The 27,711-nt window shown below is 46.0% G+C and overlaps 1 protein-coding gene across 3 annotated transcripts in view; it reads right to left on the bottom strand.

Annotated features, from left to right (window-relative positions):
* Positions 1-540: 540 nt before the first annotated feature.
* PDE9A (phosphodiesterase 9A) overlaps positions 541-27,711 on the bottom strand; it is a 48,575-nt gene continuing 21,404 nt past the window's right edge. Inside the window, exons 5-18 of one of the 3 annotated variants that reach the window (XM_027895312.1) lie at positions 26,316-26,370; positions 25,402-25,472; positions 21,130-21,214; positions 16,716-16,797; positions 14,574-14,648; positions 11,454-11,540; positions 8,253-8,357; positions 7,195-7,277; positions 6,131-6,287; positions 4,878-4,991; positions 4,148-4,252; positions 2,462-2,590; positions 2,161-2,256; positions 541-783 (exon numbers count right to left, since the gene is read on the bottom strand). In XM_027895312.1, coding sequence (XP_027751113.1) covers positions 733-783; positions 2,161-2,256; positions 2,462-2,590; positions 4,148-4,252; positions 4,878-4,991; positions 6,131-6,287; positions 7,195-7,277; positions 8,253-8,357; positions 11,454-11,540; positions 14,574-14,648; positions 16,716-16,797; positions 21,130-21,214; positions 25,402-25,472; positions 26,316-26,370 — 1,295 coding nt within the window. In that variant the 3' untranslated portion in view covers positions 541-732. The remainder of the gene's footprint in view (positions 784-2,160; positions 2,257-2,461; positions 2,591-4,147; positions 4,253-4,877; positions 4,992-6,130; positions 6,288-7,194; positions 7,278-8,252; positions 8,358-11,453; positions 11,541-14,573; positions 14,649-16,715; positions 16,798-21,129; positions 21,215-25,401; positions 25,473-26,315; positions 26,371-27,711) is intronic. The other 2 variants (XM_027896119.1, XM_027896931.1) reach the window with 2 other exon arrangements.

Here is a 27,711-nt window from a genome sequence, read left to right as displayed (position 1 = left end):
AAAGTGTTTGCACTGTGGTTTCAGCTTTGTGCTCCCTTCTTTGAAGGATCCCATGATGTCCAGCTGTATTAGGCCACAAAGCAAACTCACTAAGGGATCTTCTGATTTCTTATAGTTTAAAAAAAAAAAAAAAGAAAAAAAAGAAAATTGCATCCACTAATGCCGGGCTTCTGAATGTACTGTGAACACTATAAAATTCAGGGAATAATGCAGAGAAATGTGTCATTAGGGCCTGCTGGGCAAACAAAAATGTATGCCAGGACCCTTGTTAAGCTGTGCTGTAATTAGCATACTGCTGTACACGTAGAGAGAGTATCTTCACTAAAACAACTTCTTCTGGTGTTTTTTGGACGCCAGTGGAACACTTCCCAGAGAAGGCTCCTTAGCTAAGCCCTGATTTGTCTCTGCACGCTGTGGGTGACAGTCTGGCCACCAAAGAGGCAGCTCTGCTGGAGGTTTGAGCCGGTGCACTGTCCGCAGGGGGAATCCTGCTGGGAGGCTGTGCCGGGAATGTCGGAGCGCCGGGAATCCTCGGCGTCTGTGCAAGGAGACTGCGGGCTGTAGATGAGGTGCCGGGGCAGGCAGGACATCCATCCCTGCCACTTCTCCTCGTACACGGTCCCAGCTGGATTTCGACGCGGCCGCCCGCGCCTGTTTGGCCAACACAGCATTTCCCAAAACCAGAGCAACCCCGGGGCTTGTGTTTTTTTTTCTTCAAAGGCTTTTCTCGTCTCACTTTTCGGTGCTGCCGGTCATCAGACTTTCACCCTTCTGTTTCTGCAGCTGAAATGAAGAGCAAGGCAGGATTAGTGCCCCCTGACTCACGGGGTGCTGTGTTCCACCGCTGCCGTGAGTCACACGCCCGGCTCCCCACAAGGCATGTGCAACATTTCTTGGGAAGGAATAGCCGGCAGCTTGGAACATCACAGGCACTCTTTCATCCAAACAGCTCTTGGATGCATGTCCTGAGCACACTCGGTCTTTCTCATCATCTACTGCACTAGGCTCGCAGAGTATTAATTAAATCCTCTTGTTTCGGGGTATTTCTGAATTCAAGCAGCTCCTATTTTCCTAAGACCTTTTGTGCCAATACACTGCAATTAAAGCTCCATCAGTTTGTATAAAAATGCTGTTTTGACAGCTTCTGTAAAGCAGAAGTAAAGTCTCAGCTCGAATTGAAAGATGAATGAGACTCAGGCAGTCTGACAGTCGTATTTGAGTTCCTTCTCCCTCGTTTGAGAAATGCTCCTCTCTAAACTGTAGAATGCCTGAAAGACTTTGTTCTCCTTTGAAACTTAGTGCCCTCAAAGCATGTGCTCTTTGATTAACCAGCCTTAGTATCTGAGCTCCTGAGGGGCTTTTCTTCCAAAGCACTCAGGAGGAGGTGGGAGCTACTCCAGAAAGCTGCTATTCCACTCATGGATGATCAAGTGAATGAACCCTAATTTCCCACATAACAAACAATATCAGCACAGCTTGTGCTCCAGGGCACTTCCCAATTTATTTTAATGACAGAGTGGCTGATGGCATCCTGTCTACATAAATGTTTTCATGTGATAAAACCCCTACTCTGTGATGCCACTTGGGCAGGTTTTGTCGTAGACCTCCGCAGGGAAAAGTGGTCCTCCCCTGAGCCCATTTGTCAAAATGAGAGATGCCCTGTAAATGGAGGTCCCCCACTGAGCCATAAAATGGTTGTGTGTTTAATCCTCCTGGGTGCTGTGCATGACAGAGTAGTTCCTCATAAAATTTCAAGCACATCCTTGATGGCAGACACGTGACTGGAAGTTCCTTCCCAGAGAATAAAATCATGCACTGGGGGTGCAGTGCCTTGAACTGCCCAACCCCAGGACGTTTTGCTGCAGTCTAACCCAGCCTAACTCCTTCCCAGGGGCTGGCAGATCCCTCCAGGAGGAGGTGTTTGCTAAGCAGCTCCCTTCCCGTGGCCACACTTGCGTGGTACCTGATGGACTCTGCAAGGACATGTTCTCACTGTTTGTAGCACATACTCCTCCCCAGCCAGGTGTACTGGATGTGATTCTCATGATAATGATTATGCCATAAGCATTCTTGCTGTTTGGGAATTAAGCTGCTCTTTAATTACAATGTTGGGCATATTCAGTCACAATATTTACTGTATCAGAGATATTTAGAGTTTACCTCTTTTGTAGCATCATCTTTCTGTTTTAGTCCCTCATAGTGGTCCCTGGATTCCCACAGGGGCTGGAGCATCACCTCCTCCACTTCTGGGAATAGCTGGGTGAAAACAAGAGAAAGAACATCAACGTTTCCCTGTTGCATTCATGAACTTCCTACGTGCTTTCATCGTACACGCTAAAAATAGGGCGGAAGGCAGGATGTGAACAGTGCACCCCCGTTTCCCCGGCTCTGGGAACAACTGATGGAGCAAAAACTGGAGCTCTGCACTCCCCACTTCTGCTTCTGGCCCTGGGTGCCTCACCTTTGTTACTGTCTCAAACATGGGGATGAGGACGAACTTGAGGAAGCCGATCTGTGCCGTGGGCTTGGTCACTTTGTCGCGGTCCATGAACGGCGCCACTGGAAGACCCTCAGATTTTTCTCGGTCGCTCTGGAACGAATCACAAATTAAAAACGTAAATCTTGGCTGGGAGCCCATGAGGGGAATAAAGTCCTGCTGATCACAAGCTAAAGAGCAGTGGCCTTCAGACACAGATCATAGAGGTGTTTGAAGACAGCACAGAATAGCAGCGTGCTTCCCTCAGGCCTCCCTCAGTGTATCTGCTTTGTTGAGAGCAACATCTGAACAAAGACAAGTCTGCTCAGTTATTTCTGCTCAGCACTGGCATGAAAGTGTTCTCCTCCAGGCTTACAGGGCATCTAATTCCTTTTGCAAACACACTGGACTTGTGAGATAAAATATTTCAGAGCATCCAGAGAGGTGGTAAGGGCTCTTGCCGGTCTGAAAGAGGAGGAATAGGTCTGTCATTTCCTCATGATTCTCCAGAGACTGATTATTTTCAGCTATTCAACCAGAAATTACATCTCCTTCTTTACTACTACTAATTAGAACTAGTTCTGGCTAGTCAGGTCAATGGAGAGTAGTTCCACCGAGTGCGAAGGGCTTGCCAAGCTACCTACTTAACCACATAGCTCACTGTTTCTGTGTGGGTTCACGGGTAAGGAAGTTATGGACTGTGTGTGCAAAAAGGACATCCTGTAGCAGATTTTATCTCCCAGTTATTCGATCATTCAGCACATGGTGCCTTCGCTGGGTGGCCAAAACAGCAAGGCACAGAAATGCTGTAATTGTGAGTGAAAAACTGGGCACGCGGTGAGCCAGAAATGATTCTGATGCATCACCTTGTCTCTCGTGAGAGGCCCTCCTTGTCATGCACCCGATCAAAGTACAGACAAAACACCCAGGAAAGCTGTGGCATCTGCTCCCCAGGGCGCTGCAGCTGTGTGTGGGCTGGGATCCCAGCACAGCTCGGACACCCTGCTCAGGAACCCGTGTGCCAGAGGCAGCCGAGGGCTGCTCACCCAGGGATCCCTTCGTGAGACACCAGAAACTGTGTCCAGCCGGGAATCCAGTGGGCAGTGACGCTTGTGAAACTCAGAGTCTGACTTTGCACACCCCAGCAAGTCTTCTGCTTCCTCTTTAGGGGAATGTTCACACGCAGTGAAAATAAACTAGTCCCTCTGTGATATTGGATATAATTTACTTGACAGCTTTATCTTGCCGCTGCTCTTGTCCTTTTGGCTCAGAAGTAATATATTTGTCAAAAAGCCATGCGAGGCAGCTGCTTTACAGAGAACAAGCTTCAGCCTGCTGGCGTTAGGATTTCTGGGTTGCTTTTGTCTTTCTTCTGAAATTTGCAATCAATTGCATCCACTTGGTTTCTGAGCAGGTTCTATTTCTCTCTTCCTTCTATGACTTTCTCTAATAGAAGCCTTTCCATGGAATCATGGAATGGTTTGGGTTGTAAAGAACCTTAAGGATCATCTCGCTCTGACCCCTTGCCATGGGAAGGGACACCTTCCACTGGTCCGAGTTGTTCGGAGCTAGAGCTGGACTGGGCTGTCAGACAAAGGAGCATCTGTAGCTGAGGTTGGGCTTCAGGAAAAGCAAGAAAACTCTGCAATTGCATCTCTCCCTCATTCTTACCTGCATAAAATACTCCTCCAGTAAACAATCCACCCAGGGCTCCGCTACTTCCATCGGGCGGACTTCGTTGGAGATATCACAGCATTTTATCAGCACCATCTTCAGCTGGAAGAGGATAATACTTTAATACTGCAGTCTCAGTGCCAGCCCTTTTCCCCCTGTGCACAGCTTACAATGCAGTGGGAGGCAATGTTTTCAGCCAGAAAGGACAGTTTCAGGATTAAGTCAGAGGTCTTAAATGATCTGGGTTCTTCTCCCCTCTCTCAGCTACTCTGCGTAAATCGCTTTTCCCCCTTCTGTCTTGGTTTCCCTGCCTGTAGCCCTGGGATGTGTCACAGTGGGACATGCACTTATCTGCTGCCTGAAGAGATTTGGGCACAAATGACTATTAAGCTTTTTATGGAGCACTCAGAGGCAGCTGGGGAAAGATTTCCCTAGAAGTCAGAGACAACTGGATTGGGAAGTAAAGGAATCTAGAATGTGTGCTCTTGTGGATATTTTTTGCCCCACAGTAATGGACCTGATGGGACTCCAGTATTTCTAGAGCTTGAATAATCTCTTCTATATAGAGCTCTTCCAAATTGCAGTTATTTCTGGTGGGGCAGAGAATGTAGGAAGGATTCTTTTTTTGATATTATATATTGAATCTTGGTTTTTAAACCAACAAATATCAATCTAAAAGCTTTCACACTTATGCACAGAAAAATAACAATCCACAAAACCTCCTTACACAGGTCATGTGTTCTTCGTTTGAATAATCAAAATTTTCCATTTTTTCCTTGAAAGAGTCCAGTATTTCTGCGTGTCTTGCCATGTCTGTAGCCAGGATTAACGTAATTATCCCCTAACAAAGAAAACATGTTCACATATTAGCTCGACATTCTTTACAAAGTCTACTATTGCAGAGCTAAGCAGGGTCTTTCTTACACACAAAATGCCTCAGATACATTACATTGTTCATAATAAAAGGGGAAGTTTCTGACTTGGAACTGTCAAGGAAACTTGGAAGAGGGTTATAAAAAGTTCATGGTGTATGAAAATGATGGCTGGATTGATCTGTAACGCTGCTGTGATATTCCAGAGACACACTGAGGTTTTTCCTCTCTGACTGACTAATTGTAGAAAAGCAAACTGTACAGCAGGGTGTTAAAAGCCACATTCTGATTGCCCAGATCCACTTTTGGCTGCTTGGAAGGCACTGTGGGTTCTGCTGCTGACTCTTAGTGGCCCTAATAGGAGATGAAAACCCTTAGATGTGGATGCTGTCTGTGCTCATCCTCTTTGCATTATGGGCTTTGAAATCCTCAGATGCAGTCAGTGTGTCAGGAGCTCTGCATCCTCCTGCTAGGCAGAGTTCATGATGAGAAAACATGTGGTTAATTTAAAGCTGTGGGTTTTTGTACAGATTGATCCATTTGGGCCCCATGCCTGCTTCCCATGCCCTGGCAGAATCAGTAACTACAACCAGACCAGTGTCCAAGCCCTTGTATTGGTCTGCTTTTTCATTTGGTGTGTAAGGGTGGTGTCATGTGGAAATTAAGGCTGAATTTTGGCCCTTCAAGCCTCAATGGGAATTGTAGCATTGTTCACTGTCTCAGAGCTACCTGATGACTCCTAGTCCACCAGAGCCTCTTCCAGCAGTACAAATGCTCTGCTTTGCCCACTTTGAAGCCATTAATGAAATGTTCCCTTGAAGCATAAACTTCTGCCACAAGAGCTTAATCCTTCCCCAGCCCAGAGTTAATTGGCTCCTTGGATAATATAAATATATCCCCCCAGAATGTCATAGGCTTTAATAGTCAGCATGTACTCATTATTTCTCAGCCAGGCATCCCAGGGAGTAGCGCTGCTGCGGAAATTTTCCAAGAACCCCTCTTGGATCCTTCCAGCATGAGGGGCTTTCTCAGTCCTGCCCCGCAGCGAGAGCGATTCACTCGCGGGGAAGTCTGTGCCTGTTTGCACCTCCAGGGGCAGAATTCCTACCTGTCTTATCTGTTTGAACTGGTCCTGGTCGACATTGGAGAAGATGTTGTATTCTGGCTGGGAAATGATCTGGAAAGCCACGGCACAGTGGTGGTTCTCCAGCGGGGAGATGTCGTTGTAGCGCACGGCGAGCTCGGTCCGCGCATTTATCTGGTAGCTGATGTGGAAAGAAAGAGTGAGGGCTCCTGCAGACACCCACCAGCTGCTCTAAACCACGCTGCTTTCTCTTATTTACATCCTTTTCAATGCTTATTATAATTAGCTGCGGTTCGCTTTTTCGACTGTTGGTACTAAATCAGATTTTTAGAGAAAATAGATATTACTTTGATATCACCCCAGGCACTAATTCCCCTACAGGTTTGGGTTTTGGAGTTTGTTGGGTTTTTTTTTTCCTTCTTTAAATTTTACCAAGTCTCTGTAGTTTAAAATGATATAGGAAAAAAAACCACAACAAAACAAAAGGAACTGTCTGGGCTCCATTCAACCCCCACTAATATCAAATCGAGAGATTCCCACTGATCCCAGTCAGAACTGGCTTCTGCCTTTACTTAATGAATGGTTACAAATAAATTAGATTCTCCCTCTCTTTTTCACGCACACATATAAGCACAGAAAGGCGTCCGTGGGGCAACAACAGTAATTTCCTCACATGGCAATAAATAGAATAATATGAACTTCATCATTTATAACTATGAAATAATGTGTAAGTTAAATTCCCCTTTGCATTTTAGTGCCATTATTCCATTATAATAATTTATATCTCTCTTAACAACTGTGAAGTATTTTTTTTCACTTGTTTTCTCAGGAGTTGGGGGAAAGTGTTGGAAGAAATCCGAAAACTCATTTTCCTTACAGAGCCAAGGAGAGCTGGCAACCCCACCCCAGACCTGAGTTTGCTGCATGAAGCTCTGCCTTGGCCCACGTGTGAGGGAACAGCAGGGCCTTGGGGAAAGGACATGGCCAGCTCAGGCTGCGAGAAGGAAAGCCTGATCTGCCAAAAAATGCCAGCTGGTATTACCTTCCCAATAAATTTCAGGGGAAGAGAAAGCAAGGGACAGACTTACGTGTTGTTATAGCCTGGATGGTCCAAGTCATGGCATACTGCTGCAGTCATGAGAATCAAAATGTCAATTTGGGAAAATTTCTCCTGTGAAATGCAAAACATTAATGGAATATTATGATTCCTACTTCCCCTATCATCATAAATGAAAAGAAGTATAAAACCCCCTTTATTTACTCTTTGGAGAAATGCAAATCTGAGCGAAGAGAAGTATTTTTCCATAGATGAATTTAATTCAGCCAAGAAAGAGAATTCTGCCTTCCCTTCCAGTAAAAATGACTCAGATTTGCCTTTGTTGCATTAAATAACAGCAGCTCAGAGGAGGCAATTTTCTTGAGACTTGCTATTACAGCAGAGATCATATGAAAGCACTGAGATATTAGAACAGTCTCTCACAAGTCATTTGAGCACCCTGATTAGTTAAGGGAGGGCTGGGGGATGGCTCAGTTGCCATTGCATTCTGCATTAACTAAAGTCAGGAAAAAGAGTGAGAAAAATTAAATGTTGTGTTCCCACAGCTTTTCTGAACAGGATCAACTTCCATTAAGGAAAGATTTTCTTCATATTCCTACTGGCAAGAAAGTATATTTAACCCAGGATCTGAGCTGTTTAACTACGGAGAAGAAAGGGGGGAATAAAAGCAGTTTTGTACAGAAATTACATTAATATATGAACTCAGGTTACCCAGACAACGAAATTAATTGATGCCTATGGTTTTGGACAAAGTACAGGCCAAATGTGAATCCTGCATACAGTACATGCCAGGGATTATTTGCAGGAGCTCATCCTGGTGCCAGCACACATGTGGAGGATATTCTGTGTCCCAGATGAAGACCATGCCCACAGGCCATAATTCAGTAGGCTTTGGGATCTGATTCCTGGATGTTTCACGCTATCAGAGAGCCAAAAGAGCTTCTGTGTACAAACTGGGGATACCCAGGAGGCGAATTTAGCTTCCCAGCAGTCTCAGAAAGCTGCGTGGGTGCTTGGGGTCTGGCATGGGATGGCTGTGAGTGGGCCCCACGATGGGAATGGGCTGATGCTGTTGAGCTGGGGTCATACCTGGAGGCTGCAGAGCGAGATCATGCTGTACATCATCTGGGTCACGCAGAAGCAGTGCCGGAAATTGTGGAAGGGGTTGTTTCTGTAATTGTCGTGAATACACAGCTGCAGAGAGAGGGAATGAAGCAGTCAGGGACAGGAGAGCTGTTTCCCAGCGACCCTGGAATCACTGTATACCCCTAGAGGGGTCCTGTGGAGCCCAGTAGCCTTTTCTGCTAGGTCAGAGTGACAGCACACGGCACTCTGATAGTCTCTGCCTTCCTTGGGGGGGATGGTGAGAGATTTCTGTGTTTCGAGAATTTTTCCGCAGGTAAAGCTCGCAGCAAATTCTCTCTCATACCAGCCAGCAGTGGGTAAACCTCCCAGCACAGCTGTGAGTGCATCTCGGTTCTCAGACAGGACTCTGTGCTCCCGTGCTGAATTTGTATTTCAAACCGTGCGGTGGCTAAATGGCAACTTTGGGGGGCGTGAAGAACTCAGGACTCCCCATTCCCCTCTTTTGCTGAGTGCAAATTGCAGCTCGGAAATCCTGGAGGCTGAAATGTGGCTGTTGCTTCATCTGCAAACACTGAGGCGGCCCTTTGGGGACGTGTTGCTTGGCAAAGTGAAGATGTGAGTGCACTCGCTGTGGCACACCTACACCTGTGTGGATTTCCTAAGCCAGGCAGCACAGGAGAGGTTTAGCTGTTATGGGCTCACGAGGCTGGTTGTTGTGTGGTTTAACTTTCTGCAGATCCTGGCTCTGTGCCCTCATTCCCCAGGCAAGATAAAGCCTGTCTTTCCCTGTGTCCTCGCTACTGTCAGCCAGGCTGGCTGAGTGAAGCTGGCACAGCTGGGTTAGCACATGGCACGGTCACTATTCCAGTGCTCTGGATAGCCTTTGGTATCCTGTTCTGCACAAAAATGACAAGCACTGGCAGCACTGCTGGATCCTTCTGCTGAATCCTCTGTAGCCTGGACCCTAGAGAACCCTTATGCACGTGCTTCAGGTACTGAGCCTGAATTAATGTCATGGACAGAATTCCTGTCCCTTCTCCAGTTAATAGTGAATTTACTTCAGGAGTCCTCGTGCCCCACCACCATCAAACCCTTTAACCTGGGATCTGCCTTCCAGGAAGCCTCAAAGCTCTGGATAAGGCCAAGAGAACCGTGGGTTTTCACTGCTTATTTCATATTTGGGGGGCTTCATTGCAAATGCTGTTCGGGTTGCCCTGCAGCAAGGTTTTTAGGCATTTATTTCAAAATGAATAACTGATGGCAGAGGATGGTTGGCAGCCAGGCTCACAGGGGGTGGGCAGTATCTCACAGCCTCCATATGGACAGGCTGGCCATGCCCAGGCACTGTGCAATGTACACATCCAGCTCTGGAGCCCAGGGCATCCCAGGGGACTCCTGACTCAGAGCACTGAAGGGATGGAGTGCCTGGGTTGCATTAGTCATCCTTTCCTCCTCTTTCTGGCACATTTCTGTCGCCAGTGGATGTGGGAGCAAGAAAACAAGTGTAGGCACGAGGTGGCTTTTTCCCACCCACTTAAGTTCAGACTGATGCTGTTGCCTAAAATTAAGGCATCGATGCCCATAGTGTGCCTGGGGAAGTATCATAGTTGGGAGCAGAGTCCTTGGGGCTTTTTTAAATCATCTTTCTTTCTGCAAAGCTTGTGTTTAAGAAAGGAAACCTCACCCTGTCCTACCTTTGTTGAAAACATACAATAACCCCCCGCCTTGTTGTTCAGAAAGAAGCTGTCTTAAATGCTGGTGGTAACAAATTACTTGGAGACACAAGCTGAAGGGAGCTGCCTGCAGCAATGTGTGTGGGTGGCATGTTGATGTGTGTTGACATATCACCTTGTTTCCCATGTTTTCAGGCTGTGAGAGGAGGAGATTTTCTGTTTTATCTACTCTGTGCCAGCCTTGTTTGTATTTGGTTTCATCCCACCCCTTCTGTTCAGCTGCTTTCTAAGACCAACAGCTTTTCATTTGCCTTCCCTGGGGGGGACATTTCCCACTTCTTGATCTTTTTTTTTTTTTTTGTGTGTCTCCTGTGAGGTAGTCACACTATTTCTCTGAAAAGGTTTCACCAGGCATAAATGTCAGGTGAGCCTTATGCCTTCTGTGGTGACATTTTTCCCCTTTTTCCAGACCCTGCTCAGCCTTGTGCCTGGTTGGCTTTATCCTGCAGCGGGACACCAAGCAGTGAGAGCCACTGGTGCTTCCTGATCTTGCTGTGCTTCAACATATGATGAACCCAGTGCTTCCTTTGTGTTTTCTGGCCACCCTCTGAATTCGTGGAATTCCTCCAGGCCTTTCTAGGGGTCTGCATCCATCATGTAAAACAGTGGCCTCTGTTCTGTGCAAGCTCTTGGGGTAATTAGAAGAGATTAAAGAGATGTAGGTCTTTACTACAGGAGTGGTATGAAACCTCTATGTAATGAACTTCCCACCATGATGTTTTTAATTATTATCTCAATCAATTTGTCAGACAGAGAGATAAGTTTCAGTAGGTATAATTCTTCAGGCTATCTGAGGATACTTTTTAAACGGTGGATCAGTGGATCAAATGTTTCCTGTTCTACAGTTCTATAAGAACGTGATTTTTTTTTTTCCTAAGAAAACCAATATATTCTTCATCTCTTTCAGCAAATGATTTCTTATGCTCTTCCTTGGACTTGAAAATTTGCTGATTTTTAAATATTCCAATGTGTCTTCTTTAGACATCTCACTTTTGGTATGATCTCATCTTCATCACATCTTGCATCTCTGCAATACTCTTAACATTTAAGGCAGAAGCAAAGGAAGTTATTTAGCTTCTCAGCAATTCCTTTTCCTTCCTGGCCTGCTTTTTTACTCCCTGTGATTTAGTACATCTAATGATTATTGGCTTTTTTTGCCCATATCTGATGACACTTGTCTTGCCTCCATTTACAGGAGGTACCAAGAGCATTCAGCAGAAATTAGCTGCTGCCAGCAAATGAAAACTCAGCAAACAAATGCAAAACAATTAAAAAAAAAGAAAAAAAAGTAATCTGTGACCACAAGAATGCAAACATTTTTCTGAAGTATTTAAATGTTAACAATTTGTTGTATAGACTGACTGCTTTCAGTGGGATTACTCATGTGAGTCGAGGTAATTCCCTGGCTAGATGTCTCTCATTTATTGATTTCTGAATGTGAAAAATTGCATATGTAATTTGAAATACTTACCAACCACCTCTTTAACGTGATGGGATTGATGTTGAAGTCCTTTACCAGCCCGAGATCGTGGTACATGTGTTCCAAACAGCTCAGCATCTGCAGGCAGGGACAGACAGGTTATGGGTTTGATAAACACCCCTTTATGATCCACAGCAAAGTGAATTTCCTCCTTGCAAGCATCCAGTAATGGCAGAGCCCTCTTGTTAAGATGAAAGAAGGATGTTCAAAGATTTCATGATTAAAGACATTGCAAGAGGGGAGACAGAGAGAGGGTCTGAAAGCTTTTTGAAGCAGGCAAATTGCTGTTGACTTGGTAGCTTTTGTGCAGGGCTTTGAATCACACCAGCACTCTCCAGTAATGAAGCAATTCCCGCTCAGGAAAAAGCACTGACATTTTTCTAACTCATCTGGGATATGTTCTAACGCTCAGTGAAATCAGTGGGAGCTTTTCCACTGACTCCAAAGGCTTTGGCTGTGCAGAAATGGATCAAGCCTGAGATGGATAGAAAAATGACAGCAGAAAATAAGAGATCCTGAAAGAAACATTTATTCTAGGCATGTGTCAATACCATCTTTCTCTATGACTTCTTGTGAGTTCCTAATTCCACTATCTTAGCTCAGATCTCTCATTTAACACAAGATCTCCTGTTATAACCCTACGAAATTGCAGCAGTTTTGTGACTACCCCCTCATAGACTGTAACTAAGAATCCCAGTGGCTGAAATGCAAAGGCAGGCAGCTCTTTTGAGACAACATCTGCTCTGCAGGAGAAAAGGGGATGCAGGCAATTTAGCACCACCGTTCCCATTTAATCATTTAATCAAATACTATTGGAAAAAAAAAAAAGATATTGATAATCTCAAGTGTTTGGGCGTTCAACAGCAGCCACCAGTCAGAAATGAACAGGCTCCCAGGAATTTTATGTATCTGCATTCCCATTTCTAAAGGCTAAATCTGCAGGGCATGAAATGTAGCCATTGTATTAGAAAATGCAGTTCTTAGGCTGTAAAGCGAGCCAGGAGTTTCCAACATGATGAATACAACGTCACAAATACAGCCTTGGAGACATTTTTGGGTTAGTTTTCTGCCGTTTAGGCTCTTAAAAACTCACCGGAAAAAAATGATTTAACCTAATGAAACTTTATACTTATCCAGGGAATAAACATAATTCATGGGGTAACAAGTGGGCTGAGTCTGAGTCATCCAGGCAGGAAGAGACTTTCCTGCAAGACCTGAGGGACAGTGTCACGAGCTGAATTTTGCTCAGATCACATGGACAGCATTTTGCTGAAGATCCCCTTGTCCTTGTCCTGGGCCATGAGGTAGAATATATGTTTTGCAATAGTTTCATAAAAGACTTTCCAAGACAATAAACTTGATCCAGGAGGGCTGAATTGCCCTCAGAAATGCCTGTCTACCCCCCAGCTGTTGCCAAGGGAGCTTTGGGTGAGCGACAAGGTGACTCTCAGTCCCAAAGCTCTTGCCCCTGAACACATGAGAACCTCAGCTTTCATTTTTTAGCTTTCTTGATCGGCAGCAAAAGCTTGAATATGGGACTTCTTTAAGGCTTGAAAGTGAGAGAGCATTTGAGAAAGAGAACACAGGGTTTTGCTGCATAGCTCTGTTTACTGAGGTGCTGCAGAGCACATTATTCATTTGCTTACAGATGATTATGGTTTATGGCCTGCCTGTCCCACACATGGGCAAATGCTGATTGCTCAACAAGCATTGACAGAATTGAAATATTCTCTGTAAACACAAACCAGAGCTAAAAGGGTGAGATAAACCCCATATGGTGCTCAGCTCAGTAGAGCTTGTGTGGAGTCTTATTTTTGGGCAGAACTCCTCCTTGCAGGGCATGTCTAATCCCCACACCCTCATGTTAGCCTCCTTCATCCCTCCATATAGTGTTTCCTATAGTACTCTGAATGAGTTACTGTGCTAAAATACCAAACCCTCAGCACACAAGAATCCGTGGATAATGGGTTTTGTTTCTCCTTATTCTTTCTTAATAGTCAGAACAACGAGCCGACAGTGTTATGGTCCACCTGTGAGAGTGTAATGCCTTCGTGCTGCAAAGACCTGACAGGAATTTCAAAGCTGTGGGCAAGGCAGATGTATGGCCGTGGCACAGAGGAAAAGGGGCTGGAGAGGGAGCGGTGGCTGCAGAGCACCTCTGACCACACAAGGGAAGCTCTGCCAGCCTCTGCAAAATGGGAGATGGACCTAAAGCCACCAGAGCGTCCTTCTCTTGTTCTACCAGACATAGGAAAGATCTTGCAGGGAATATGATGTTCCTGTGGATGCAGTATGGGGTGTTTTCCCCTTGTCATGTTGGACTGCAGGTGCTGAGTCAGAGTGGCTCTTGCATGCACAACATCTGATTGAGAAGGTAATTAAGGAGATTGCTGCTGGGAGCGCTGCTGGCACTACCCAAGCCTTCCCTGGGGAAAAACCCAGCACTAAGTTTTTCCTGAGGGAGATTTGATCGTATTTGCTGAATCTGAATTTACATTGTATTATAAGCTGTCCCTTCTTAGTATCCTTCTCCCTCATGTGTCTGCAGAGGTTTACACAGAACCTCCTGCAGCACAAGTGGTGAACCGTGAATAATACCAGCAGCAGCAAGGAAAAGAAAGAAGAAAATGAAGCAAAAAGAAAACACTAATTGGCTGTGCAGACAGCTTTGCAACCTCTTCAGAACACCCTGCAGTGTGATTCACACCCCTTGGCTGAAGGGGTGTGAATCGATGCGTGAACCTCTGCCTGCTGCCTTATTGATTTGAGTGGAGTTACTGATGATGTGCTTAAGCACACACTTCGCTGGGGATTGATCTGTTCAGATAAAATGGTATGAGAGAACTCACGTGGCAGTAATGAGAGTGCACCAGTTGTGGGACATCACTAGGAAAGGACTTAATTAAAAATAAAGAGGAATCAGGAAATGATAATCAGTATAATCTACCTGCCATCTGTTAGGAAAAACTACTGTACATAGTTTGTGTGACATGAAAATAAAAGAAGTGTAGAGAATAAGGAGCAGAAAAGGGGGAAAGCACTGCAGACTGTCTCTCTTCCGGCCTTGCTGATTCTCAGAAAGTGCTAAGCCAGCTGACATGGCATCCCTACCTCATTGGGCTCCCACAGCCAGACGTCAAAGGTTGGTTTCCGAAGTGCTTCGATGGTCTCCTGGGACAGCATGTACTGCAGACAAAAAGGCACTTGGTGTAAGTAGGGGTGTCCCTGGCATGGGACCTGCTCTTGAAATGTCTCTGGGACTCAATGGGGTTCCATTTATGAGGGGTTTAGCCCACATTTCCCAAGGATCTCTCCGAGCTGATCTCTCCCTCTTCCCACCCGAACCTCCTCACCCTTCCCACCAGCTGCTCATGAACACACCAGGATGTCCATGCCTGATGGATGGAGACCCTTCTGGAGCAGAGAAGTGTGGGATTTGGGAAAAAAGAGAGGAGGAGAGCAGAGGTGTTATGGGCAGGGAAGTGAGTAAATCCAGCATTGTAATATAAAAGACACAGATCCATCTCTGTCTGCGCTGGTTCTGCTGCCTGCAGAGCACGTCTGGTTCTGCTGCCTGCATCCAGTTATGGCTGGATGGTGTGAAGTGTCTCTGCTTACAGTGTTAAATTAGCTGGTGGGTATGATATATTTATTTTCAGATGATTTATGCTCCCATTTTGAGTGTTTTTTCAAGAACGCCCACAATTTCAAATTGGTTGTCAGCCTGAAAGATTCAAGTGATTTTTTATCATTATGCTCAGAAGCTTAAAATAAAAATCAAGCTCATTCACCAGTTACAATTGCATACAAAATGAAAAAAAAAGGAACACGGAGGGTTAAAAGACATGGGCTCTACAATTCATCTTTCCAAGACTCTATTCATCAGAGTCTTTCTGGGACTCAAAAACCTTGTGGCTTTGATTGTCCCATTTACCATGGCTGTCTCTAGTTTGGGATTACTGCCCTGAGCAGATGAACGACGTTTTCTGAGCCAACAAACTTTTTTTGATACTTAATCCTGGGAGGAACAACACCAAAGATCACTCTTCCTTCTTGAGGAGGCAAGGAAATGATACAGAAATACAATACGGGTCTAGGAATGATACAGAAACACAAACTACCAGTTTACTCTGCAGACAATAGCGCAGCTCTTCATAGCACCTGTTGTTAGTTCAAGATCCTAATATCAGAACAGTACATCAAGGTTTGATCTGATATATATATATATACTTATCCAGGGGAAAAAAAATCTGGTTTAGAAATTATGTGTGTTGTGAAATGGTGTGTTAGTGTCAGGAGCACAAGCCCCTTGGGCAAAAGTTAATTAAAAGATATATAAGTCCCACGGTCTTTGCTCCAGAGACCTGGAGGTCACTTTTTGCCAGGCAGAGCAGAATAAACAGCAGAATTTACAGCTCGTTGCTCTGTAAGGCTCTGAAGGCAAATAATGCAAGGATTCATGTCCATGTCAAACATCTGCATCACACGAGGATTTCAGAGTGGCTGAGCCAGCTTTGATGTGTGCAAGCCCAGAGTTCAACTGTGATTTGCACACATTTGTGTGAGCTGGTGTTCTGTCAAGGTGTGAGCTGGGCACTGAGCAGACACAACCTGGCAGCCTTTAATAACTCCTGAGGGCAAAGGCTGCCAGGGCTAGGGCAGAAAATTCCTGTGCTCTTCGTGGTTTCAGCCTCATTCATCTCTTGTACTTGCCCTGAAGACATTTTTCTTCCAGTGTTACAGTTTTCTCTAGCAAATACACTAACTCATTTTCACAGGGACAATGAATCATTCCGGAGAGAATCCAAAGCCACATTTTCTCTTTGTTTCCCTAGGTGAAGCATCCCCGTAAATTACTTTTTAAATTAAAAAAATAATCCATTAGGAGAGAACGGGAAGCAGCAGTACTTTCAATTAGAGCACCACATTGTAGGGTATTTTGGATTGTTGCTATGAGCGTGGAGAATAAACAAATATAACCAGACAAAGGAGCGTTAAATGTTGACAAATGCAGAATGTTCATTAACATTTCAAACACTAATGAGCTTTCAAGTATTAAAGACTGCTGAGGATTGAACTTGAAGTCACCGCAGGCAACGGCAACTCTTTCCACTGGCTTGCAGGGCTTTTGGATCAGGCTTTGGATTTAGAATAACTGGGAGGTAATGGCTGGGGAGTCGTGCAGTGTAAAGCAGAGCTTGTCAGGATGGCAACCATGTAGCAGGATTTTTGGGGAAGAGCATTGAGTGGTACCTTTGGGTAGGATGGTACATCCCGCCGGGGAGCCGGTCTCTTGTTTTCATCCAAAAAGCTGTACTTGCAGGGACAGTTAGTCCTGAAATGAAATATTCATCTCTTAGCATGCTGGGAACAGAAACACAGTGCCTTGAAAAGTGCTGGAAGTACTCTAGTCTCTCAGTAGGCATCCCAGGGAATTACCCCACTCCCCAACCTCTCCCTTTCTAACGTGGTGCTGCTCAAATGCCCTAAAAGTGTGATCCTCCTTAGGATTTTCTCCCCTTGTGCAACTCTTCTGTTGTCCCTTCTCCATCTATTTGCATTCAAGGGAGGAGGATCTGTCTTCAGGCCTGTATCCATGGATACTCCATCACTCCTATTTAAACCAAGTAACTTTTCCTTTCAGTGCTGTCCGTGGCAGGCATCCTTCTCCAAGGCTGGCAGAGCCCTGCCAGGGACCACACTGGGTATGGACACTGGATCATCTGAGCTTATTTACTATTCTAGGCACCCACTGAGCCTTATTGCAACAGCAATGAGGCACAGACTCGGCAGACACGTCTGCTTGGCTCCCCAGTCCTGGAGGAAGGGAGTCGCTGCCAGAAATTACAGGTAATTAACACTTGCCCACTTATTAACACCAGCACCCACTGTCAGTTACCTGTTCTTCCTTCCTCTGCAGATTGAACAGCCAAGCTGAGCAGAGGACCAGGGGAGACCTCATCACTCTCTACAGCTCCCTGAAAGGAGGTTGTAGCCAAATGGGGGTTGGGCTCTTCTCCCAGGTAAGAGGAGGAAATGCCCTCAAGCTGCACCAGGGTGGTTCAGGTTGGGCATCAGGAAGGATTTGTTCACTGAAAGGGCTGTCAAGCATTGGAAGGGGCTGCCCAGGGAGCTGGTGGAGTCCCCATCCCTGGAGGTGTTCAAGGAATTACTGGATGTGGCACTCCATGCTCTGGTGTAGCTGACAAGGTGGTGATTGGTCAAAGGCTGGACTTGACGATCTTGGGGGTCTTTTCCAACCTAAATGATTTTGTGATTCTGTAACTGGTGGTGGGAGATGCCCAGCAGCCTTCCAGCCTTCCAGAACTTTGAGGTCCTGCACTGCAGTGGGAGAGCAGTTTCTTGCCTTACAGCCACAATACTTTAACACAGCATGTGTTTCCCAGGTATTTGTTCACTTGGGCTTTATTAAACCTCCTGTGAGGCCAATCTGCTTGCCTTTTGCATTTATAGACTTATGGAATGGTTTGGGTTGGAAAGAACCTTATAGATCATCTACTTCCAAATCCCCTGCCGTGGGCAAGGATGCCATTTACTAGATCAGGTTGCTCAGGGCCCCATCCAACCTGGCCTCAGACAGTTCCAGGGATCTATCCCTGTAGCTCTAACATTTGGATTATCCTTTCTCATTTTTCAAGCCTCCTGCCAAGGGAAGCAAAAAGAAACCCCCCAAAAGAAGCCAAGCAAAGCATTCTGCTAACTTTATTTGTCCCTTTTATGACCACTTCATACATTCTGTATTGCACCTCTTTTTAGTGCTCCTCTCCTCTGCTGGGAATTGGTCCAGGTGCCTTTTCTGCTCCTAACATTGATATATGCCACCATTTCTGGTGGCAGTGTCTGAATCCTGTGAAAGTTACGCCGTCTTACAGTTCATGGGGGTCAGCTGACTTCAACCAGCTGCCTTTTCCTGCCCTGTTTAAGGAGATTCTCAGTTGGTGAAAAGCTGTCTTAATCGTTTCTAAAGCTGTTTCCTCAAAACTCCACTCTGTGGGGTATTAGTCGGATAAAAATAGTGAAATTGGGGCATTCCTTGCCCTAATTGGAGCTGACTACCAGGGTTAGCTGAGGGTCAGCCAAATATCTCTAATTCCCAGCTGTAGTGAGATATTGAAGCCTTCATCCCAGCACACTGGGGAACACACCAGAGCCAGGATGCATCAGACCTTCACAAATGTAAAGCTGTATCTGCAAATGATCATGATTTTAAATGACACTATAATGCTATTAGCATCTGCCAGTGGTGAGTGCAAAAGGCAGACAAGCAGAAAGAAAGCAATTTGAGGGGATGCAAATGGGGCTGCTCTGCTCTTCTGAAGAGGGGAGAGATGCACAACTCGCTGTGCACGATGACTGTTACAAACCTGGCTGCTCAACCTTACTCTGTCATTTGGAAACAGCAAATATAAGAATAGGTAAACACACAAGAACACAGCTGTGTCCACTGTGATGTCATTGAAGGAATAGGTGCACTCACACATATTTATGTGCATTAATTAAATGTAGATGTGATCCCTAATTGCAACTGCAGCGCATTATCTAGCAAATGACACTGCACAGGGGATGACAAGTCTGAATAGGAGCAAATACATTTCCACTTGGCCTGGGATGCCTCTGTTCCCCCACTTTTCTCATTCCAAGGGGAGAGAGCTTGCTCAGCTGCTCTGATGTGAAGCATTCCTAGGCTGGGGTCACTTTAGGCTAGTGGCATGGCTCCTGTGGAATTATGGTAGCTTAGGAATAAGGAATCCTCGGCAGATGGGGTCCCTCTTAATGGCCAGCCACCAAGGAGCATCCTCTCCTCATCTTGTAGCAAAGAGGTGAATTGTAGCCACTGAACCTATCTACATCCTGCTGCTGCTGGAAGACCCAAGCCCTTAGGGTACAGATAACCATGGACAGGATTCTGGGCAAGGAGGAGAAGCCTCTGTGCATCTGGGAGGAGGAAGATCCAGCTCCAGGTAACCCAGAGGAGCTGTGACAGGCAGCTGCCATAACGATGTGACACAAAGTGATGCTGAGCAGAGCGCGAGTTGGGCTCCTGCTTCAGCGAAAGCAGCTGTGCAGTGTGAGCTCAGAGCAGGCCAGTGCGGGTGTCTGTGCCCAGAAATACCTGCTGGTGAGCTCCACACCCATTTTTACCACAGCTTTCCAGCCTCACACCCCAAGCTGGGCTCTGGCTTTTGTCATATCTCACTACGAGACCTCGGTGAAGATCACACCCCAGCTGGAGCCACCTGCACTGGGCACACCCCATTCCGTCTGTTCTTGTTAACAGATTGCTGTTTATACTACAGAACGTAGACTGCAAGGTGGCAAGACCTGCAGAAAGGAATGAGTCATGGCTGCTGAGACAGTCTCGTACTTCCTCAAGTGCGTGGCGGCAACCGCGCGAACGCAAAGTTGCCGTCGCTTCTGGTTCTGCTCTTAATTTTCTATCCACCCTGTGCATCACTGTGGTCCTAAGTGCAACTCTCCCAGCTCCCTACAACAGCTGAAGGTAAGACAGATGGACACACACCTTATTCTCCATCACTCCCAGCACAAATCAGCGCAGGAGTTTTGCGCCTGCTGCCAACCCGAGCTCTGAGTGCTCTACTGAGATTTCCTCACACACCTCAACAAGAGATGGTGCAAGCCACAGGGCAAGCTGCAGTCCACCCTACTGGTATAAACGTGGGGCAGACCTGAGGTTAATAATGTTACTCTGCATTTATGCTAATTTGACAGCTAAATTTGGCCTCGAGACTTAATGGGAATGTATTAACGTTGTGCCTCCTGACATATCCGGATAACGACATTTATAAAAGCGAGTGATTATAAAGTCTGAATTTTTTAGCAAATCTCACACTGCCCTCAGTAGGAAAGAGCTTTGATTAAAGGTCAGAGGACTTGACCCCAGATGAAGAAAATTAGAGAGGCTGTCAGGACAGCATATTTACATTTGCTGAGAAAAATCCTCTTCAGCCACATTTTGAGGAACATGGTATATCCCTCTTCAGCAACCTTCCTGGAAGTACTCTTAATCTCACAGTGATGATTTGTTTGTCCTAATGGGATATTTCAGTGACATGGGGGGGACACTTTCCAGCCAAGAATATGTACTGTACAAAAAGCAATTTTTTTTCTGCTGGTGTTTTAATTGCAGCTAAACCAAGCTTCACAATCACAGTAAGCCCTTGAATTAGAAAGTAAATTCCCAATTTATTGTTGAATTTGAAATGGATGATTTATAATAGCGTGAGGTCATAATTAGAAGAGCTGCTACATATTTATTTGGTCCTTTCCCAGGATATATTGGAGCTGATTCGAGTGTTAGCTGGTTCCCAACAAAACACTGCACTGTGCAGAAGTTCTTTTCCCAACCCCTCTCTCCCAGTAAATCTGGAGGAAGAATTCCCACTCTGTGCGGTGAAAAATAACTGTTGCAAGACCTTTCTCTCTATTCCCATGGCCCCAGCTAATTTAACTGATGAATGGCAATAGATCTTCAAAATGTTAAATTAAAGCCACCGTCCTTAATGGTTATCGGTTTCCTTGCTCTTTTACTTCTAAGCCCAGAAGGTAACTCAATTCTGTGGAAATGTTGCATTAGGGTTTGAAACCAGATCCTTATTTCTGTGGTCAGGTCGGAAGCAGAACTTACCTGCTGCTTCTTGCTGCCATTTCCTCCCTCATCTTTTTAATGTCGCGCTTGCATTTCTCAATCTCCACCACTTTCAGGCCTTCCACTGTCAACAAAGGAAAACAACAGGGGTGTTACCATGGCAGAAGTCGCAGGATCTCGTTTCAAAGAGCTTTTTAACAGTGGGGTTATCCAGTGAGCCAGCAAGCCCTTACAGACTGCCTCGGTTCTCACACATGCAGGTGCTGCCAGAGCGATATATCCTGGGAACCCACAGGAATTCTCTGCTGCCAGTTTAGTTAATAGCCACAGTATTTTAATTCACAGAATGGCTGCAGCGTCTCAGCTTTTCCAGGATTGTTAGCAGCAGTCGGCTGTTCCGCTGCCTTCACTTCTCTGCTGTAGAACACGAATCAAAGGAAATCCTGAGCAAAAAACCCCTCCCGCGATGGGGTGATAAGCGCAGGCAAACACGTCCCGGTAGGATTAGAATTCCCATTAAGATAAAAGGTTTTAATTTGAAAGTTCATGCGGAGCATTGAGGAGCTCTGGGCTGCATTGCCAGATAGGGAAAAAACAAAGTGAGAATGCAGAGGGGAGAGAAAAGCGTTGAAAAGTTTTGCTCTAAGGATTGATTTCTCTCTCTCTCTTTTTTTTTGTTTTGTTTTAGGTATTGAAAACCTGTCACTTTGTTTCGCCGATCAATTTTGTAATCAAAGGCTGTTCCTGCATGAGGCTCAGAAATCCTATATTTCCCTGCTGTATGTAATTGTGAGAGCCACAAGGCAAAAGGTTTGATTGGCTGTTTATGCAGCACACACTTTACTCCACATAGCCATGAGAACCCAACTCAGTGTGACTATGAGAATATTCTCTTTTTTTTTTCCCCCCCCCTCGTTGAGTATCATTGTGCTCAAGGACATAACACATTTATTAGGTATATGTCGTTCATCTGCACTCATTTTACAGCTCATTTGTTTGCTGGACTCACAGTTTGCATGGACAAGCTGTGGTTCAGGGAACTCCGGGGAAATGTGCAATCGGGACAATCAGTATTCAGTAACTTTCTTGGAAAATCACAGCCTGAATCACAGTTATCTGGAGAGCAGCATGTAAGCGATAAAAACCTGCCTCGAAGGGCACAACTCTGTAGATAAGCAGAGTTTTGTTTTTGTTTCGCCAGTAACAACAAAGATTGTTGGAACTGGGAGAGGGGAAAGAGATGTGTATGAACCAAGCCCAAAATATTAGGACAGGAAGGGGAAAGGGGTTTGATTTACACTTGTTTACAGGAATATTCTCTGTTTAAAAATCCCATTTGCAAAGTTCTTTTTTTTTTTTTTTTTTTTTTTTTTTTTTTTTTTTTTTTTTTTTTTTTTTTTTTTTTTTTTTTTTTTTTTTTTTTTTTTTTTTTTTTTTTTTTTTTTTTTTTTTTTTTTTTTTGTCTATCATCGTTACAAGCAATGTCTTTGGGTGATCACAATGTGATGATACAGGTAAATTGCTGTCCTGCTTATTAAGCTCTTCACTCTGGATTATCTGGCTGCTCTGTTTTGGGGTTCTTTGTTCAACTGCTGACGATCAGCTGCAGCTGACCCACAGGCCCCTTGCTGCTGTGTGCCACCTTGGTTAATTGATCCAGGGGAAATTCGTGGGTATCCCATTTGCCAAGCTGTCTAAATGGTGGCTGGTGCCTGTTTGAAGCAGTGGGAGCAAAGCAGAGTTATCAGAGTGGCAGGGAAGTGGGGCAGGCAACTGCAGGGGGGGGGAAAGTTCTGGTGCAAAATGGCAGCCCCGAGCATTTTTTTTCGTATTGCATCTCCTTGGTTTTCATCCCGAACCTCTCCAGGGGAGCAGAGAATTTACATAATTATTTTTCTTAAGGTAGATGTGAGATGCTTGCAAATTGCAAAGGGTTTTTTTTTTTTTGCCAGCCTCCTTATTCATGTGTGGGCTGCTGTGCAAACACTGGAGCAGAGCAAGTGAAGCCACGGGACAAAACATTCCCAGCGCTTCCAAGGGGAAGTGACAAGCTTTAGCTGGGATTTTAAAATCAGTTAAAGAATTTGGCTCCTTGAAAACACGTCTCTGACGTGGTCTCCAGACAGGAACGGGAAGGAAGCTGAGAACTTTCCATGTGAGGTGCAGATGTAGTGCTGTCATGAGCACTTATCCCCACACACACGTCCACCCCCCCCCCCCCCCCCCGGGAAGAAATCCTGGAGATCACATGTGGAAGTGGTGGAAAAGGGATCTCTGAAGGAGGCAGGAGTAAAGGAGGGCAAAATAAAAGCGCAGTTCTTTTCACATTTGGCTTGCAAATGATAAATGGCCTTGTCATGTGCACTGATTAAGGGGCCATTATATTACTCTGCAGCAAGAAATACCTTCTGAAAAGACCCTGTGCTGTCTAAATAAATCCTTGGGCTGAATCCAGCAATGAAACATGGCTCTTAAAAGCAACCTCTGGGAGCCCAGCTCGAGCAGGGAGGTTGGACACTCCCTTTCTCCCACAGTTTTGCTTTTCAAACATGACAGCCAGGGATTCTTCCAGAACGTTGCAGATTTAGCTCCGTTGCAAACTCTGGAAGTCCAATTTCGAGCAGATGGGTGCACTTGTAGACAGGCAACCCTGGGAGCTCCTTCCTTCCCACAGGTTGAGACTGCTGGAGCTGGGACTGGGAGTGCTCAGGGAGACTGGCAGCTGATTGATACATCAGATGTTAATTCCATCAGCAGAGAGAACCCTCGTTTGGGGACCAGGGAGTTCAGTTCACCTGCATGGCACAGCAGTTCAAGATAGGCTGTGTGCAAGTGCACAACTTTTTCCTGCTGGCAGTGTCATGAAGTCCTTCCTTATCTCCCTGCACTGCCTTGGGCTGCCAATGCTGAAGGGCAGCATGTGTGCCAGGGATCCCAGAGGATCACCAGGGGTCAAAAGCAGCCTTTTTTGGCTGGGATAGTTGCTTCCCTGCGCTGCCAAGGGGATAGAAATACCCTCAGGAATGTTTGCCTCATTTGCTCTAGTCCATGGCATTTAGCTCTGAGCACTGGAGCTGGTCAGAAGTTTCACTGAAAATGCAGAGTGACTGAGCTAATTCCACCCCCCTTCTTCTTTTGGATAAAAGAATAAATCAGTGGAGCCCTGGGAAAAACAGCAGCCAAGCAGACAGGAGGAATTCCTACTCAGGCTTTTTGCTGGGTTGTAGGCACACTGCAGGTTACCCCCTCCGTGGACATCCCACAGCTCCAGGAGCCTGAGGCTGGGCTGGCTGCAGGAAGAGGTCCCCCTGCAGCTGCTCTTCGAAGAAGGACATTTTTTCCTCTCCCTGCTGACAAAGGCATCAGTCTCTCTGAGCAGCTTCAGGGTCAAGGTACCTTCTGGTCAGGGGAAGTTTCAGGAAAATAACTTCTTCCATGAACCAGAAACTTTTTCCTTTTTTTTTTTTTTTTTCCCCAGCCAGCTCTAGTGGGAAAGTGCTTTCTGCAGCTGCAGTGCTGGGAAAGGCTCTGCCCTCTCCTGACTCCAGTGCTGTGCATCCTCAAGGATGTGGCCTTTGGAATCGAAATGGGTGACAGCGCCTTATTCATAACCCCTTCCCCGCCTCTCTGGGACCTGTGTTTCGCATAATATAGTGAAAACAACTCAGATGCTGCACAAGGGGTTAAAAAAACAACCAAAAAACCAGGATAGGAGCTCTTGGACCAGCTGCATTCAACGTGGTTATCGCACAGTAACAACACGGCTGTGTTACGGTGCAAGTATCCGACTGACAGGGGAGGAGGGCAGTGGTGTTCCCCCCTGGAATTACAGACCAATTGCCCCAGTGAGTGCTTTAAGCGGCCAAGGAGTGTGTGTGTAGAGGGATGGGGGGTCGCTGCTGGGTGCAGGGAGGTGACAGGAAGCTGGGTCAGGGGGGACATGGGAGGACAGAGCAGGGGGCTGGGATGTGGAAGATGGGGAGGTGGGCAATGGAGACATTCTGCCACGGGGACATGGGAACATGTCCCAAACATTTATTGGGCCCAAACATCAGCACAAGGCTCAGGAGCCCCTCAAAGGTGAGGATGGGAGGTGATTTGGGTGCTGGACACCAGCCATCCCACCCTGGCCTCACCGTGCCACCACAGGCTCCCACCATCCCCACGCCTCATCCCACGCCGGCCTGCAGACTTTTGGGCTCAAGGTCGGCCAAATGACGAGGGATTAGGAAAGCAGAGGGGGCTGTGATCATAGCAGGGGGGATTCTGAGGCACCGGTTCCCACTGCAATAGGAATAAAGGGACACTCACATTCAACCTTTTTCTCCAGCATTGCCAAGTGATTAGCTACTTCCGTTTTCAGCTCATTGATTTTAAAAACCCTGAAAAGAAAACCCTCATGTATTAATGTTATACATTTAGTGCTGCACCTACCCTAGGTACTAAAGGACTTTTGCCAGAAATGCCTGTATTCTTCTAGAGGATGGATCTGCCCAACTGTGACCGCCACAAGGAAAGGCAAATTTTCCACGGAAATGCTAACATTTGGGCAGAAAGTACACCCGGGTTTAATTTGTGGAAAAATTAACAGCAAATGATCTTTTTATGGCCCTGGGAATGCACTGTGGCTCTGCAACACTTCATCACCCCCTCTCTCAGCAGTGACTTGCCACTGTACCCCCCCAGGGAAGCAAAGTTAAATTGATAATGCTTGGTCTAACAGCAGCGTCTTGGTGTCTGCACACTCTGAATCCCTCCTCCTCTCCTCCTTTCGAGTTACACTGGTGATTTGCTGAGCTGTGGTGGGATTGATCTGCCTTATTGAAACCAGCTGGAATAAAATAAGCAGCTGTACAGACGTTGAGAAATCCTCTTGGAGGAGAGACGTTTTTGGGTGATAAAGGGGGAAATGAAACAAATCAGATGATTTGACTGTTCAGTGAAGAAGCATTTCTTTTGCTTCCTAAGAGAGAAGGAGCACAAGAAGAACATTTATATTTCCTACTTCATCTCCTTTTTAGATCAAAGATAATCACCAAAATCGCTTTTGGTTTAAGCTACTGTATTGCTGTCAGCAGGAAATAACATGTGTCCCAGACCTAAATTTGGCAGGCAGAGTGGGATTTGAAAGAGGTCTTAAATGCCCCTCTGCCTCCTGTGAAAATTTCACTTCAGGCTGATAAAGAAATAGCATTTTAAATTAATAATGATGTTCAACTTCTTACCTCGAGAACTGCTCTGCAATCTGTCCCAATAAATTCTGGAACAATTCTTCTTTCTCTGAAAAAAAAAAAAAGAAAAAACAGAGGGAGACATAAGAGAAAAACAGAGGAGAAAAGATGCCCTCAGCTCCCCTGCAATGTGATGTCCCCAGACCTCCAGCTCTGATGGTGATGCATTTAGCCAAAAAATGGCTCTGGTCCTTTGAACAGTGACAGGGTTTGGGAATGACTCCTTGTCTCACCTGCCTTCCTCTGCCTGCAGACTACAGTCAAGGTTTCTCTTTTTTGGGTCCCTGAGAGCTGGTTTTCTTTGAGGCAGCACTCTTTGGATGGGAGACACCATTCACGTTTCCTGGGTGGGACACCTGGAATCGCCATCGGTGTTTGAAAGGTCTGGCTCACAATTACTGCCCCTGCACCACCAGCACACTGTGACAGAGCGCCCATTAACAGGGCTACAGCTCATGAACACACACACACACACAAAATATCCAGATTGCCTTCTAGTTTTACAATGGGACGTTATTTTGGCGCAGATTCACAAGGATGATGCTTCTGTGCATAAACTTCAGGCAAGTGTGAGATGACAAAGCGACTGCCCTTTAAGAGGGAGGTCCACCCTTCCTGGTTTGTGGGATGGACGCAGCAGGGTAGAAGCTTCCCAGCGCCTTTCCCTTGAGAAGGTAACTGGGACAGAGCTGCCACAGGGATCCTGTCAGGATCTCACTGCTTCCTGAGCTACTGCAGCAGTGGCCACACTGGCAATGCTTGTGCCGGCAGATCCCCACCTCCCACTCCCAAATCCAGCTCTCAGGCTCTTCAGCCGGCTCAGGGGAAGCCCCAGCCTCTTTCCTAGACAATCACAGCACTGCAGTCACTCACACAGGGAAAAGCAAGCGAGCCCTTAAAACAGGACCCCAGATTTCGAGGGACAGTACACTTTAGGAAGGAAGACGTAAGATAGCGATGTTTTCCTGTCTTTCAGTGTGTCCACAACGTGTTCACACGGACAGGGGGAAGCATAAATCATAAAGCACCTTTGCTGGACTGTGAGCGGCTGTTTTGAGACTGCTCCCTCCTTCCCCCACCAGCTAAGGCAAACTGCACTGTCCTGCAGTCGTTCCTGTTCCTGTACTGGGGCTGTACTCTTAGTTTCTCGTGCCCAAGGAGAGGAAACGCTGAATGCACTCACATACAGCTCACAGATCACAGAACACCCATTTATACCCCACGTAGAATTACCCTGATGGCATTTCTGCAGCTACTTCATGCCCTTCCCTGAGGGAACACGATGCCTCGCGAGTGCAATCACCCAGGCAAAACACATCGGACAGAAATACAGCCCAGCATTTACAATGTATTTCTAAATAATAGCTCTTGTACCTGTTGAAAGGATTTG

The sequence above is a fragment of the Empidonax traillii genome, unplaced genomic scaffold (assembly GCF_003031625.1).
Source record: "Empidonax traillii isolate 1590-97213 ecotype Southwest subspecies unplaced genomic scaffold, ASM303162v1 scaffold1:size7828297, whole genome shotgun sequence".
NCBI lineage: Eukaryota > Metazoa > Chordata > Aves > Passeriformes > Tyrannidae > Empidonax > Empidonax traillii.
This window is presented reverse-complemented; position numbering and strand designations above follow the sequence as displayed.